This window comes from Nematolebias whitei, chromosome 5 (assembly GCF_014905685.2).
Source record: "Nematolebias whitei isolate Nwh7 chromosome 5, NemWhi1, whole genome shotgun sequence".
Taxonomy (NCBI): Eukaryota; Metazoa; Chordata; class Actinopteri; order Cyprinodontiformes; family Rivulidae; genus Nematolebias; species Nematolebias whitei.
In genome coordinates this window covers 25,313,948-25,331,285 of record NC_056502.1, presented here as the reverse complement: position 1 = coordinate 25,331,285, position 17,338 = coordinate 25,313,948, and the positions used below count along the sequence as shown (strand labels likewise).

At 37.1% G+C, this 17,338-nt stretch overlaps 1 protein-coding gene across 1 annotated transcript; it reads left to right on the top strand.

Annotated features, from left to right (window-relative positions):
• The first annotated feature begins 288 nt into the window (after window positions 1-288).
• On the top strand, window positions 289-15,081 carry LOC119410153 (syndecan-2-A). The gene is made up of 5 exons (XM_037677062.1): window positions 289-550; window positions 10,270-10,393; window positions 13,156-13,289; window positions 13,709-13,952; window positions 14,156-15,081. The coding sequence occupies exons 1-5, from the start codon at window positions 491-493 to the stop codon at window positions 14,317-14,319; spliced, it is 726 nt and encodes a 241-aa protein (XP_037532990.1). The 5' UTR covers window positions 289-490; the 3' UTR covers window positions 14,320-15,081.
• Window positions 15,082-17,338: the final 2,257 nt, after the last annotated feature.

Below are 17,338 nucleotides of genomic sequence, written 5' to 3'. Positions count from 1 at the left end.
TAAATTTATCTTTTCAGAAGGGGTAAAGAAAGTCAATCCACCATTTTAGTTCAATCAGATGTAAAAAAATAATAAAAGCTGAAACATTTCAAGAAAGGCCTCTCGAGTTTACAAAACTGCCCATTTCTAACAAATTGGTGACATTACCACAGACATTACGCCTACACACTCCTGCACCAAATCCGCCATCCTGCTCACCTCAACGTCACGCCGTGATGACGTCATCACGTAGCCACGCTGCACAGACGGTCCAAACAAGTTTCCAGTCGAATTTACCATCTTGACGAGAGGAGTCGTTCCCTTAAAGAGCCGAGGTTTAGCAAACAAGACGGAGACTTTAGAAGAAACTTAAAGCGTGTTTCGTCACATTTTTTGTACACTTTTTTTTCCATTCGTTTGAAGACGTTTAAACCTTTTTCGAGTATTATTATTTTAGGTGTTTATTAATTTTTTTTTTTCCTGGTACTTTTTTCGTTCTTTGGTTGTAAAGATGAGGACTCTGTGGTTTTTCTTCCTCGTCGGGCTCTCGGCTGGGTCCATGAGTGAAAAGGTAAAAACTAACCTTTAATGTTGGCTTTGTTTTACATGAAGTCTAAAAATGACACAGCCCAAGACTTATCCAGAGAAAAAGCTACTTTTTAATCGTCATGAGAAGTTTAGACGAGACGAACGTCCCTAACGTTTGTTCAGTTGGCGGCTGTTGTTGTTTATCTCCGTTAGTTTTTTCTTCAAAAGTACAAATAACCAGCGTTATTTACTGTATTTATATACTTTTTATGGGACCACAGGATTGTTTTGTGTAAAGTATGTGCTCCTAATATTAATGTGGCAACCCATTTTGTTTGAGCAACAGTATGTACACAAGAGATTTATGACTAATGCAGTGATATGCTGATATTCAGCAACACTGAGCATTCAAGCCCAGTTCAGACTTCCAGCTGGTGTCAAGTTCACAAGTCTGTTCAGCCTCTGGCTCACAGCTCTGACATTTAAAGCAAAGCCTCAGAACAGGCCTGAATAACACCCCCACTTGTCTTTAACGTGGTAAAATACGTTTTCAAAGTAAAACTTGGAATTAGAAAATGATGAATTTAATCATTTTTCACCTGAGTGAGTTGTCTTGACTTGGCATTAGAGAAATTCCTCCCCCCCCCCCCCCCCCCCCCCCAAATCTGAGAGTGGGGAAAACACCTGGAAGTGCAGGCTCAAGCACAGCTATGTTTATAGTCACAAATGTGAAAAATGAATGTCTTTGCCTCATGATTTATTGAGTAATGAGTATATTAAAAAATCCCTAATAAGAGCCAAGGCATGTAAGATTTATGAACTCTATATTGAGAGAGAGAGAGATGGAACCTGACGCTGTTGTGGGTATAAAGGAGAGGGAAGCAGATCCTGGTAGTTGGGACAAAAAATAGAAAGTTGCAGGTATGTGAACATGAAATTAGCTATTTCTATTTTGCTTTAGGCTCCATAGATCCTATTCCAATCCCGTTTGAATTCAGAGAACACGAACTTCCTCAAATCTAACAACTTTCACATTTGACTAGAATGACGTTATTATTGTTCCCCATTCTGCTTGGATACCTCATGACTTTTTTTGTCATTATACGTTCAAGCCATCTTTCTCCTGGAGTGGCAGTAGAATAAGTCGTTAGATGGCCTGTGATGCAGTCCTCCTTTGAAAGCTGGCTGTTGAAACAGGCATTCAGCTTGTGATAGTTGTCATTTTCTGGATGGATGACTCGCAGTGATTCCCACTGGGCTTGTCCAGGCACGCGTGTAACTGCGTGGAATATATGTAGTTTTCCACTGATCTACACGAGGCGAGAGGAAGAGAGCAATACCTCATTACGCTGTTATTTATGGTTGTTTCCATAGCGCCTCTGAGGAAATTGAGGCGCACAACTAGTCTTGCAGCACATGTTGAGATGAAAAATGAGAACTGCTTAGATGATGGTGTAAATAAATCTAAGCGGACATTCCTTTTTGTTGTGAATTGATAAACAGTTCGGCCTATCTCAGGTTTTAAGTGCTCAGGTTCTGACATTAGTCACAGCATTGTTTGGGAAGACTGTATACAAATGTAGGGCTGAGATACTTCTTTAATATTTATGAGATATTCTTGGCGCAGTATGTTTAACTTTCTATTGCAACAAGCCCAGAAGAAATTTTCACACTCTTGTCGTGTATTTACAAGAGTACTAAAATCAAAATTGAGCTTTTTTCAGTGAAAGAAACAGGCTATATTGTAACCGGTTCAATAAAAGACCAGCACACAGATAATTAAAATATCTCTTAACAATTATTTTGCTAAACTGTGAGGACCAAGATTTAACTTGAGGGCAACCGTTTTAAATTACCATTAGTTCAGTTCCTCTTAACGTTATACAATACAACTTTATTTATATAACACTTATAAAACAACACAGTTAGCCAAAGGGCTGTACACTAACATACAAGCATAAAAATAAAAATAAAAAAATCAACTGAAACTGTAAAATTATCCACAGCAAAAGTAGATAATGTGTCCTATGGACGTGTGTTGTTGAGAAAGACATTCTATCTAAAAACAGTCTGTCTTGCTGAGAAGTTTTTAAAAAAGCTATTATTTTCCTTCTTTATATTTCTGATGCTTTTGATGTTGAGAGGTCAAACATTTTGCAGCTTGTACCTTCATCAAACTGGCTCTGTACACAGTGCAGAGTCCTGCTGCTGGAGCTATCTGCATGATGATGATGATGATGATAGACCTTCTATGTGCTTTAGGTTATTACACAACCTCACTTTTGACCCCTCTCCCCACTGACTTCCAGCTCAGTGGACAAATGTGTAACCTTTATCCCAGCAGACACACATTCATTATTTACTCTTTTTAATTACTGGATTTAAAAATGCTCTCTCTCTCCACATCTCTGAAGAGTTGTGCCACTCTAACCAGCTGTTTCCAGTAAACGTCCTTCACTTTGACAAAAGCTTTAGGAAACCACAGTCATATATGCAGCCTTTGTGTATATGGGATAAGTATGTTTTCCAGATGTTTAACTTCCCTGTCACTGCTTCCAGTAAACTCTGACGCAACGCTATGGATTCACAAAGAAAGTCTTTTTTTTGGGGGGGTGGGGGGTACATTTGGATATGTGTTTTAAACCCCTAGAATTGAACATTTGACCAATTGTACAACATTACTAATGATGATATAGATGATTATTAACACACACAGATATACATATACACACACACATCAGTTGCATCAAATTATATTTATCAAATTATATATTTATCATTACAGTTGCATGCATTAGTGTTAATTAATTAATTATATATTTATCAATTAAATTGTATTTATCAATAACTACCGGTAAGTTATTTTGCAAAAACAGGTTGTGATGTTTATTAATTACATAATTTTTTGTTTGAGTTCTTTAAGTCTTTACAGTTTAAGTGAAGGTAAAGGACTTTTTTTTCCTTTAATTCTTGAAGTCATTTCACTTCTTATTGATTTCCATGGATTCTTGAGAATATACACACACAGCTGTAGACATATCCTATATTTTATTTTTTTTAACTATTGGTGTAAATTACTTTTTTTAATAGTAGAATTTGTTGATTACAGTACTTTATGTGTGATTGTGCATGCGCCTTATTATTGCTAGGGGTGCACTGATTGCAACAAGCCCAGAAGAAATTTTCACACCGTTGTCATGTATTTACAAGAGTAGTAAAATCAAAATTAAGCTTTTTACAGAGAAAGAACCCGTCTATATTGTAACCAGTGCAATAAAAGTCCAGCAGTCACATGCTGAAGTGTCCCTGGGCAAGACACTGAACCCCTCATTGCCTCCGATGTGTGTCCCATCAGTGTATGAATGTGATCTAAAGCTCTGATTAGTCTCTTTAGAATGATTTGTTCAATTAGCTTTGTAGAGATCTAGTAGAGTGCTTTGTGAATGGGTAAATGAGGACACAGATTGTAGTGTAAAGTACTTTGAGTATCTTGATAAGTTAGAAAGGTGCTATATAAGTACAGTCCATTTACCATTGCAGTTTTCTGGCCGATCACCAATCTGTAAAAAGCCTGACCTGTCGATTCCAATTTTGTTTTATAAATGACACCGTCAAGTGTTCTAAGGTCACAATGCACCTTCAATTTTCCAATCTTATTATATTGGAAAACATACTCTTGAACAATATCCTAGAAACAATGCAAACTAATTTTAACTGGCCATGAGGTAGTGCTTTGAAATATAAACGAAGTTGAGCCAATTCTTGTTAAAACTACAAGAAATCTGTAAAATAGGTTTCTCATGTAAGTATCGGCTGATCTCCCAAAATTAAGGAAATCGGGGCCGATTTATCGGTGCACCTCTAGTTATTGCCAACCACTGTAGTTCAGAAGGTGATGTTTTTTATAATTTTGTCAGTGTCTGTAAATGTGCCCATTTCTCTGTCTTTTATCGAAATATATGATGAACCACATGAGGAACTTTAATAAAACTCTCAGAAAGTAATTGCAGGATGTACAACTACAAGTGATTAACCTATGGAGTCAAACCAATTAAAATGTCCACCACAGTTAAGCAACCTTACAAAACACAAATACAGGGGCTGGTCATAAAATTAGAATATCATGAAAAAGTTTATTGATTTCAGTAATTCCATTCAAAGAGTGAAACTTGTATATTATATTCATTCATTACACAGACCGATATATTTCAAATGTTAATTTCTTTTAATGTTGATGATTATAATTGACGATTAATGAAAACCCCAAATTCAGTATCTCAGAAATTAGAATATTGTGAAAAGGTTCAATATTGAAGACACATGGTGCCACACTCTAATCAACTAATCAACTCAAAACACCTGCCAAGGCCTTTAAATGGTCTCTCAGTCTAGTTCTGTAGGCTACACAATCATGGGGAAGACTGCTGACTTGACAGTTGTCCAAAAGACGACTATTGACACCTTGCACAAGGAGGGCAAGACACAAGGTCATTTCTAAAGAGTCTGGCTGTTCAAGTACATTAATAGAGACATGAAGGGAAGGAAAAGGTGTGGTAGAAAAAAGTGTACAAGCAATAGTGATAACCGCACCCTGGAGAGGATTGTGAAACAAAACCCATTCCAAAATGTGGGGAGATTCACAAACGGTGGACTGCAGCTGAAGTCAGTGCTTCAAGAACCACCACGCACAGACATATGCCAGACATGGGTTACAGCTTTCAAATTCCTTGTGTCAAGACACTTTTGAACAAGAGACGACGTCAGAAGCATCTCACCTGGGACTGCTGTGGAGTGGTCCAAAGTTATGTTCTCTGATGAAAGTAAATTTTGCATTTTCTAAAGAAATCAAGGTCCCAGAGTCTGGAAGAAGAGAGGAGAGGCACAGAATCCATGTTGCTTGAGGTCCCGTGTCAAGTTTCCACAGTCAGTGATGGTTTGGGGTGACATGTCATCTGCTGGTGTTGGTCCATTGTGTTTTCTGAGGTCCAAGGTCAACGCAGCAATCTACCAGGAAGTTTTAGAGCACTTCATGCTTCCTGCTGCTGATCAACTTTATGGAGATGCAGATTTCATTTTCCAACAGGACTTGGCTCCTGCACACAGTGCCAAAACTACCAGTACCTGGTTTAAGGACCATGGTATCCCTGTTCTTAATTGGCCAGCAAACTCATCTGACCTTAACCCCATAGAAAATCTATGGGCTATTGAGAAGAGGAAGATGTGAAACACCAGACTCAACAATTAGAAGAGCTGAAGGCCACTATCAGAGCAACCTGGACTCTCATAACACCTGAGCAGTGACACAGACTGATCGACTCCATGCCACGCAGCATTGCTGCAGTAATCCAGGCAAAAGGAGCAACAACTAAGTATTGAGTGTTGTACATGCTTGTAGTATGAACAGATGCTGAGATATATTCATACATTAAACGGGTTCTTCATTTTTCTGACTGTGTAACATGCGTGCATTGAATTTAACAGAAATGTAACGAGAGACATTATTTATCTTTGACCCATCAAAATGAATGCGGTCATTTATTTACAGAATCAAAGTTTAACATCAAACATTTACATTAATTTGGCAAAATATGAAAATAACAACAGCATAGTTTTACAGGAAGTGAGAACAATACGGCGATTGTTTTCACTTTTCAGCTAAAACGGCAGACATCAATTAATCAGTTTTACAAACAAGAAAACCATACGGCCATGATTTTCCGTTGCTTCACCACAGACATTAATGAAAACATCTGGATTAATTTTCTAGCAGAAAGGAGAGTTTAAAGATGGAAAATGGAGATTTATCTTACAGAGAGATGTGTGAGGGAATTTATCTGTGGTACCAGAACAACACGCTCTTTGGAAAATCAGCTTGGCCAACGGTACGCTTGGTCGAAATAGAACTTTTACCTTGCAGATGATAGAATCAGCGTCGGTGTAGAGTTCTCCTTTTGACTCTTTCAGCGTCTCCGGGAGGACAGCTAAGAACCTTAGGAGTCGTGTGAAGTTATCCAAACAGAAGTTATAATTCCCACAATCGTCTCTTGGTTCAGCTTGATTCTAATAGAAGCATCCTGAATGCCTGCGTTTGCATCCAAGAACTCTGAACTCTTCAAGCTCTGAAAAACTTCCCTCTGTTGAACTGGGAAGTCGCCACATTTAAACGGGCTATACTTCCGGTTCATTTGAGAGCTTTCTGATTCGTGGATGGACCAGAACAGAGGTGTGGTTTGTGATGTAAGGTGTTATGGAAAGTCAAGGATAGAGATTAAGATTGTTTAAAACAGACAGAAAGATTATTGGAGAAAACCAGACTTCGTGGAGTCTCTACTCAGTATCTTGCTGTAAAAGTTAAACATGACATTTCTTTTCAGTAAACTTCTTAGTTGACCGAAACCTGAACTTTAACACACTTACAAATTTGCTCATTGAAGACAGAAAAATCAAGAAATGCATATTACCCTGATTTCTTCTTTGAATGAGGAATAAAAATCATTACTACTGTTTAAGTAGATAAAAATGAGTAGTTCTCTTCAACCTGTAAACATTGTTTGAACTAACACAATTTGATTATCAAACATTTGTAAAATAGTAATGATCATAGAGGATTGTCTTTTCCACTTGATTAATTCAAGAAAGAAAGTCTCAGGATGGGTCAAACTGTATTTCTGGATGCAGATCAATGAAATGACAGTTTCTGACCATATGATCCTAAGGTCATTGATTTGACATGAGGTCAAGTTCACTACATGCTCATACTTTTCATGCTCATACTTTTCATGCTCATACTTCTCATGTTCATACTTTTCATGTTCATACTTTTCAAATGGCCAACATTTCTAAAAAACCCTTTTTTTTTTTATTGGTCTTAAATAATATTCTAATTTTCTGAGATACTGAATTTGGGGTTTTCATTAGTTGTCGATTATAATCATCAACATTAAAAGAAATAAACATTTGAAATATATCAGTCTGTGTGTAATGAATGAATATAATATACAAGTTTCACTTTTTGAATGGAATTATTGAAATAAATCAACTTTTTCATGATATTTTAATTTTATGACCAGTATCTGTAGACCATGTTTACAGATACTGAACTAAAATTTGATGTGGTAGTACTAGGTGAAAGAAATTCCCAGCATATACTCAGAGTGCTACACAATGCACGTTATCTTGGCGTTAAATGTTACAGTCAACACTGTCTGTCTGTTAGTAAATTATTTCATATATCACTGGACAGGTTTTAGCGTAACTCTCAAAGTAATCATTTGATCTACATTACTACATTGGAGTTACCTCAATTCAAAATGTCCACCACAGCTAACTGACCATAGCAACACAAAAAAATCGCTATAACTTTGTCAGCTTTACAGATTTCGAGTTAAATTTGGTGTAGTAGTAGCAGTTAATCATTACAACAACAGTGCTACCTTTAGTGCTAACGCATTGCAAGATCTCACAAAATTTTATGATGTTATATATTCCGTCTTTTACAGGATTTGACATAGACAGTACTAGCACTGGCTCTTTCTCATCATAAGTAGTTTTTTAGTTACAACTCATGCATGAAAGGCAGACAGTGGGTACATATCACAGTGGGTGATACGAATTTCTTCAAGGAATGCTCCGTCTTTTTTATCATACTAAACTCATGTTAAACTTTATCCTTATTAATGATTGGCGTGGTTTTAACCTCATAATCTTCCACAGTTTACAGAAGATCTTAATATATTGTACATTTGGTGGTACAGTATATCAGTTCAGTTGTACCTGATGTCAAAAAGTCAGGCAAGTTATTTTGTCCTTAATAGAAGACTCTTCCCGTCCTTTTAGGGACAGGTCAGTTCTTTTAGATTTGGTTGACCAGAAATTGCAACTTCCTTTAGCTACATGCTTAAAGTTTGAATTCACAGACATTCAATTAATTATATGAAACCGCATGCTGTTGGTAACTGTTGAAACTTTTTTGGTATGTCTGCCTGTGTGTTTTGTTTTGTTAGCCCATCGTCGGGATTTGTAGTCCCTGACTAATGACAGCAGGAATGGGAGAGCCTCTCCTGCAATTTCAGTCATAGTGTCAAATATGACACTCTTCTTGCCATAAAAATAAATGATAATAAATTTCATTTTGAACCTTTTTCACAATAGTGTAAAGTAAACACAACATCACAACTTGTATTGTATTCAAATATGTCATGCTCCTTTGTTGGAGATGAGACATATTTCATTAGGGTTATACAAATAAAATGTTTGTGTAGTTTTCAATGTAAAAATACAACAGATAGGATTCCATCCATCCATCCATTACCTTTAACCACTTCTTCCTTTTTGGGTTGTGGGGAGCACTGGTGCCCATATCCAGCAGTCACTGTTTGATAGGTGCCGTGGGACAGGTCTCCAGTCCATCACAGGGACACATAAAAACAAACGACGAAAACAACCATTCTCTCTCTCACTCACACCTAGGGACAATTCAGAGTTACCAATCAGCCTAACATGCATGTTTTTGGTCTGTGGGAGGAAACCAGAGTACCCAGAGAAAACCCACGCATGCACAGAGACAACATGCAAACTCCACCCAGAAAGGCTCCCGGTCGAGATTTGATCCAGTGACCTTCTCGCTGAGAGGCAGCAGCTCTACCAGCTGAGCCCCTGTGCCACCCACAAATTAGATTCCTTCCATCAAAACAGAATGATGTGTCCGGCTCCCTGTGCTATTACAGAAAACAAGTGTGAAACTTGTTGGACTTAGTCTCTCCTCACTTTTCATTGTGGTACCACTATGAAATTGTGGTTTATATTTGTTCTGTTTTTATAAGTTGACAAGCAAAGATATGTTAAATAAATCTGATATTGACTTGTGAAGATGTTTTTCTGTAAGATTTGCCTTGTACAGACCTCCCTCAGGTGATACTTATTATTATAGAAAGACGATGTTTTATCCCTTCTTATGCCTTCTTTTTGTCTTCAGCACTGCTTTTTAAAGATGCATTAAGAGACAACATTATTCCTGTGTCTCTTCTTCCTTTCTCCAGTCTTGCCCCTTTACAGATCTCTCAGCACCTGTGTTAGTGGAAGCATTGTATACATACCAGACATACTTCAAGTCTCAATGGGCCATATTCATCCATGTTTGTGTCTCTCTCCATCTTGACGCCATCTGTGTGATCCCCTTTTGTGGGTTGTTTCTTCTCAGTTTTAGTCGATCAAATTTTTATTCGTTTTCTGGATTCCTTGAGCTTTTGGTGGCAAATTACTCGTGACTGATTAGATGAAGAGGAAAGCATGTCTTTTCTTTTTATTAGCATTTTAAGTGTAGAGTTTGGGTTGGCAGGAACTTTTCCAGAGATTTTCACCATCTGTTCTGGATGTTGTCTTTGAAACTGCTCTATCTTTCCTCTCCTCCTCCTCCTGAACTCAAAAGCACTTCGATCTCTGCCGTCTGGCTCTGTTAAGTCACAAATTACAACCACGGCACATTAAATGAGCATGAATGCAGCTCAGATCTACTGCACACAATAGCATGGAAGCAGTACAAACTGTGGTTTCTCTCAAAGCAGCGCACACTTGTGCATATTTGGTCAGCATACATGACTGGTTGTGAGAGGTATTGTCTTACTCTCAAACTGCAAAGACATTCACGTGGTTTCAATTACAGTACCATAGTGGGAAGAATTCTGCAAGTGTGAATTTATGTTTCTTCCTTTTTTTTTGGATTTGTCCTTTTTAATTATGTTTGCATTTTCTTCTCTCTTGCAGCTCTTTGTCTTGTCAGAGTCAGTAGATGACCTGTACATAGAAGGCCTACCATCAGGAGACTCCCCTGTAGATGATGAAGGTGGCGATGACCATGATGGATCGGGCTCAGGATCCGGAGACTATTGTAAGAATAAACTGGGACTTTTCAGTTGTTGTTTGTCTTTAATCTCAATGAATATCCTGTTTCAAAAGTTTAATGAGTCTTGAACACATTGTACAAGTTTAGACCAGCTTCAGCAGTCCTGCTCGATGTACTTGAATGTGAAACGTTAAGTTTCTTATGTTGTTAACTTTATTTAACAGTAGAAATATATTTACATTACTAGTGCTATTAAAGTGCAAAGTATTGGTGTTTCGTGGTAAATCACAATCATTTTTGCAGTGAGAGGTTCTCACAGCATTTTTTTTCCTTCATGTTTTGCTTGCCAAATAGAAACATTGATAGTACCGTAATTATTGTAGTTAAAACATTTGATGTCACCACCTTTTCCACATGTAGACACATGAGTAAAAAATGCTGCAGACACCGCTTCTTGTACAATAAGACAGAAATACTCACAATAAGCCCGCGGTGATAATTTGTTAACCAGGTGAGGTTTTATTGGACGGCCACAAATGCGAGACAATCACTTTTTTTTACTATAAATAAACTGCAGATAGTACTCTCCTCAAACATTTTTTTCTAATCAGCAGTAAGTGATGAAATTCCCATTTGGTTTTGCATTACCCCAAGTAATGTCCTACTAAACTCAATTTATTGTTAAATTTATGTCAGTCAGTTCAAGTTTTCTCAAGCAATATCAATTATTTCTAGACCTAATTAAATCCAGTTTATTTATAGAGCATATTAGAAACAACCCAAGTTGATCATTCATTCATTCGACCTTCATTTCTACAGGTTAGTCTCAGTGAGCCACGAGGACTCATTTACAAGAGAGACCTGTTTTAAACAAAGAACACAGATGAAGTACAGACAACAATAAACAATCATATAAAAAGCATATAAACTGAAAAGTGAATGGAAGAAATTATATTAAAAATGAAACAAAAAACGGCTACTTACATTAATCAAAGTGTTGTACAAAACCATAAAATAATTCAAATGCATTAATAGACAAACGTATGAGATCATTGAGTCAGAAAAGGGATGAATGTGATAATAAAACATGTTAAAAGCTAAAGTTACTTAAACTATTTATTTACTTATTTAACCTCAGTTAGAAGATGAGTAAAGTTAATGTGTTTCAAGCTGTGTTTGAAAAGCTTCAGCAGAGAGAGCAGACGATTAGGAATAGAAGATTGTTCTACAGCTTTGGGGCAGGATATCACACTGCAGGTCTTAATGCTCAATTGTGGGGTTTTTGCTCAAATCCTCTTTTTTTACATGGTTGTTTACATTATCATTGAAGTGCAATCTCCATCAGACTAGTGTGAAGCATATAGAGTTCTGAGGGCACCCTCATACTCAAGAAAATGTGGCATCACACGCGACTTGGTTTGAGGAAATATATATGTATACTACACATGCGTGTATCAATTCTGAAGTTGTTGTACGATCCAAACCAATTAAATTATCATCTGACATGCTTGTTTGGTCCCTGGTCTATATGTAATCTTGCCTCTTGATGGCCCCTCTGGTGCAGTGTTGTATTACTGGAACAGGAGCGATGTATTAAAGGTAGAAGCAAACTCAAGTATGGATCTTATCACGTTTGCATCGATACGACCCGACACTAACGTTAGCGTCATATGTTGCTGTAGATTCTTATCAAGGACAAGACAAATTTAAATAATAAAACGAAGCAACTGGACTTCTGTAGCTGAAGACGTGCCAAGTTCCAAGATTTAAACTGCACCAAGTTATCGTTCTTATTAATACTTGGATTGATCTGCATCCCCCCTACCTCCCTGATTTATGAGTTGGATGAAATACGACATGACCATTCAGACTGAGGTCGATTTGTAAAACATATGTGTCAGATTCAGTACCACATATGAAAAAGACCTGAATTTGATTTGTCATGTCCAGACTGTCATGATAAAATACTGTACGATATGGGTGGGCAAAAAGTCATATTTGTGCTGCATCTGCCTGCAGTGTGAACGTAGCCTAGAACACTGAGCATCTTAACGGAGTTGTTCAAAAGATCTTGATTTGAAAATGAAACGAGCTGATGTCAAAATAAAAGGTTACAATAGTCTAACATGGAGATGATTAATGTTGAAATAACTGTCTTCATATCTTAGAATGAAATTGGTTGGAGCTTGGAAATGTTTTTAAGTTGTAAAAATGAGTTCTTTGTTAATTTACGTTTTAAGTGACAGTCAAATGATGACACAGATTCCTGGTGTGTTGTTTTAAATGCTTTTTAGTGGGAAGCTAGGACTGAACTGAAGACAGTTTGATGCCATCCAGCATTATACTTTTTTAACACAGTTCAGATGTGATGTAACAGATGCTGGGTCATCTGGATTCAAGGATATAAAAGTCTGTGTATCATCTATTGGACGGCTGCAGATGTGGGCGGCTGTGGCGGAGTAGTTACATCAGTCGTCCTCCAATGCAAGAGTTGGGGCTGAAGTGTCTCTGAGCAAGACACTGAACCCCTCATTGTCTCCGATGTGTGTCCCTTCGGTGTATGACTGTGATAAAGCACTGATTATTCTTTGTATAGGTCTAGTAGAGAGCTGTATGAATGGATAAATGAGGACACAGATTGTGTTGTAAAGTGCTTTGAGTATCTTGATAAGATGGAAAGGCTCTATACGAGTACCGTCCATTTACCATTTACTCAACAGCAGAATGAAATATTAATCAGAGAGTAAATGATGATGCTGTGTGTGCTTGTGCTGTTATTTTTTAAAATTATTTTTTATTTTTCTTAGCTTTGTGGACCGTTCGGCCCACAGAAACTTCACCAGCCACAGCAGAGTCTCCTTACACCTCGCCAACCACAGCAAGTGGTCCAGGTCCAGCACTCTCAGCAGAGGAGACATCTTTCTCCAACAACAGAAACATGGTAAGGGATGTGAAATAACACTTGTTATTCATGCACGCTCTGATTCTAAAAGTTAAACAAATCAAAACATTGGCTCCCAAGAAAACATAGTTGTGAATTCTTGTTTATAAAAAAAGTACAAAATTCAAGATTTTTAATCATTTAAAAAAAATTACATTTTAAAATATAATGTCACTTTTATAGTATGTGTCTTAATAAAGTATTTAATTTATTTTAATCATAATGCATTTGATCCATTCTTGGAATGATTTGAAACGTACATTCCTTTCCCATATTTTAATGAGATTTTATGACATATTTTCCAGTTTAATGTCTAAATGATGATGGTGAGAAAGTATTTAAGTCTAGATAATGCCTCGGGTTGTTTTTGATCTTTATGTTCTAGTGCATCGTGTAATCCTTTATCATTTTTCTTTTAGTTACCAGGAGAGGACTCAACATCCAACTATCTCGTTGATACCACCAGTTCTAGTGACATTCCTTTCAGTGCGTCCACTAAGCCCAACTGGGACATCTCTGAGAACAGTGTCGAGGACGTCTTGACAAAAATGGTAGACGTAAACGTTTTTGCTGATGGAGGACGGCATGGCAGAATGAACGATATAAACTCTGCAGAGGGGGTGACCTCTGAGAACTTGTGGGATAGGACAGATGTGCTCGCAGGTAAGGATTCATTCCAACGAGCTTTTGCTTTTTTTCTGTGAATGGCAGGAATTTAATTGGTTTATTTGGATTATTGATATTTAAATAAAAATAAAAAAAAGTTATTTGAAAGGTGAACTATTTCTAATGATAGAAGACTATCACTGTAATATTTGCAACTAGCATATGGTTTACAGTCAAGGATTCTTTTATGTCCTTCCCAGCTGTGATTGCATGTGGAGTGGTTGGGTTCCTGTGTGCCGTTTCCCTCCTCCTACTTCTCGCCTACCGCATGAAGAAGAAGGACGAAGGGAGCTACGAGCTGGGAGACACCAAACTTTCTGCAACAGCTTATCGCAAGGCGCCAACCAAGGAGTTCTACGCCTGAACTGGCCCACAGGGACAATCTGAGGTGGAGTCTGTCTCCTGCCAATCAGGACTGGACAAAATTGGATCTTTGAACAACTGAAGATGATTCCTTTTGATGAAGTTAGAACTCTCTGCTCTCTCTGTAGCACCATGCAATTTGTCATCTGTCCTCTGCCAAGGTTTGATCTTTTTTTCGCAGTATAACTTTCAGCTATTTTCAGAAAGGGTCATAAGGAAGTGCTCTTGTCTTGCCCTGCCTAACATGGACTTTGGCATAAATATTCACTTTACATGTTATGAGAGGATTTTTTTTTCTTTGATATCAGTGAATCACATCTGTTTTAATGTTATAAAATGGTCAAACTTAAACCTCTGATAACACTGTGCCTTTAGACCTGCCATTCCTCTCCAAGTTGAACCACACTGTCGTGCATTGTCCCTTGAAAAAAAACCTGAAGAACTGAACCAGTCCTGCTTCATTTTCCTGCATTAAGAAGATGAAAGAAATAACAGCTTCGTTGTTTGTTTTTCTCTAGTTGATTGTTTTTCATTGAGATGGTACTACATATGCAAATAGTATTACAAAGGGTCTTCAGATTTAGTCATTTGTCCCTTTGAGGTCATATTTGCTCTGCTTGTTAACAACGATGTCATGTTTTCTTTACTGTATCCTTTTTTTTTTGTTAAAATGAGTATTTTGCTAATGAAAATTAATGTTGTCTTTTCAAATGCTGTCCAATATTGCTTTGAGAGATGTTACTCTGCAGGTACAAATGTGTTTTTTTTTTTTTTTCCTGCTGATGTTTGACACTTATCGAACTGACCAAATATATGTGCTTAACTTGTCTCATGTAAGTTTAGTGGATTTTTAAAGTGTAGAGATTATATTTCTGTAAGCCAACATTAAAGAGATTTCTGTTATATTGTTACATAGCCTTAGTGGAAGTCCCTCAGGTATACGTATTTAGAACATTATTATTTTTAGGATTTATTTTACTTGGTGACCGGGTTCTGCAGGCATGTGGGACAGGTAGAGCCAAAACTAAATGACTATAATTCAAAACCCACAGAAGTGACCGAAGTGTTTGGAGACGGCCAGAGCACATTCCTCTCTAACTGTTCGCTACAAGCAGCTACAGTGCTGGCTTTGGTGTTAAAGGAACACTGACAACTCTTTAAGTTCCTTATTTTATTGTTTCACCGCTTATTCTCCAAACAAGGTTAAAAATGTAGTTGTAAAATATATATATATATATACCGTACATATGTTTATCCATGTATCAATACCTGTGTATAAATGGAGCTTTAAATGCATTGTTTTAGAGTTCTTGAATGGCCAAAAAGCATTTTGGGAGGTGCAGTAATAATGATAGGAGGCAGTTACTGCAAGCTCTAAAGGGTAGTATTCATATTTTATAGTACATAAACATGCACCCTGATGAAGCTGCGTTTAGGTTTAAAATGATTTTTGAATCCGGTACTACATCCAGGATCAGACTTCTATCTGATCCGAAGCTTTGTTGTTAAAAGGTCACATGACTGACTTTGTTTTAATATGGGCTGTCAAAATAACAGATCCATGGACTCATCTAAAAACAATTCAGCAAAATTACCTTGATTTCAGTTCTTTTGTTTTGAAGTGATACTTGGAAAACTTTATTTTATTCAAACTACCTATTTACTGTGACTGAAATAAACAGGAAGTTGTCTCGGACACGTTGACTTGTTAACATGATATTTCTGTGAACTCTGCACCCCTCAGTGCCTCACAGTGCGCATTCACTGTCATCTGCGGTGCCGTTACAGTCTTGGTGTCAGGCTTTGAACTTTGACTTGTACAGGATGAATAAAAACATAAACTTGTTCTGGGCTACATGGCACTGCACCAGCGTAGTCCAGGACATGTTGTCCTGCATAAACCAGACTCGTATGGTAAAGACACAACTCCAGTGGATATAAAACAAATGTATCAGTTTTATTATCTCTAAACTTAAATAGTTTGTGCATTTAATTTATATATACGTATATAACTTATACTTAAACGAACTAGGACAAAATGTGGATACTTGGGATTGTACAGAACTAGAAACATTTCTCTAAATATACAAATTCATATTTTGATATTTTTGACTAGTTTTTTTGTCATTTTTAGAAGAAAAACTTTGCATATAATTTCATTTAATGAATAAATGAGAACAGTTAGTTGTAAGTAGGTTAAATGCTTTTATTTTCACCGGTCATGAACTTATTTTATTAAAAAAAGATTCACAGACGAGTGTGAATTGTGTTGCTGACATTGAATTTTTTTAATGTTTACACTTCTGAATAAAGTGTGTCTTTAATACAAATGTATGTAAAAAAAAGCTTGTTTATTTACTTTAGACATTAGTTTATTCATATATATGTTTTGCTTTCATGCATCAGCAACATGCACTGTCAAGAGTAAGGTTGCTGTTCAAATGCTCTTCTACTTGTTTTCTGTCCACAGTTTTCAACCCTACTTTCAATAATTTTCTCTGATATCCATATTCTGTTCAATGAAACAATATACAGTACATTACACTGGAACTTCTGGCTTGTGATATACTTAGACTTTCAGATATTAGATAATCACTATGTTTAAAAAAGGCTAAGCTTTTTCTCCATGTTTTTGCAGATCTATGTACACAAACTATTTTAAACATTTGCCTTAAACCATGTCTGTAGCATTAGATTAAACCAAATGCTGAGACGGTTTTTCAAGACTAAGAAATGCAAAACACACACACAAAGGTCATATGGAACCAGTCTTTGCTGTAATGTATTTTGGGGTTTAAAGTCACTGGAATGTCATGTCTAGAAAATAAAAGTCAGTTTCTCTGAAACTCCCACAACATGAATGACCACTGGTCTGGGTCTGGGTTCCTCCTTTTCACCTGATGGTTGGCTAGAGTCCTGTTTGGGTTTCTTCTCTGCTTTCAGGAAGGCCCAGTTAAGATATCCACATTGCTCTAGGGCAGGGTTGTTCAGCTGGCGGCCCGGGGGCCAAATCGGCCCCA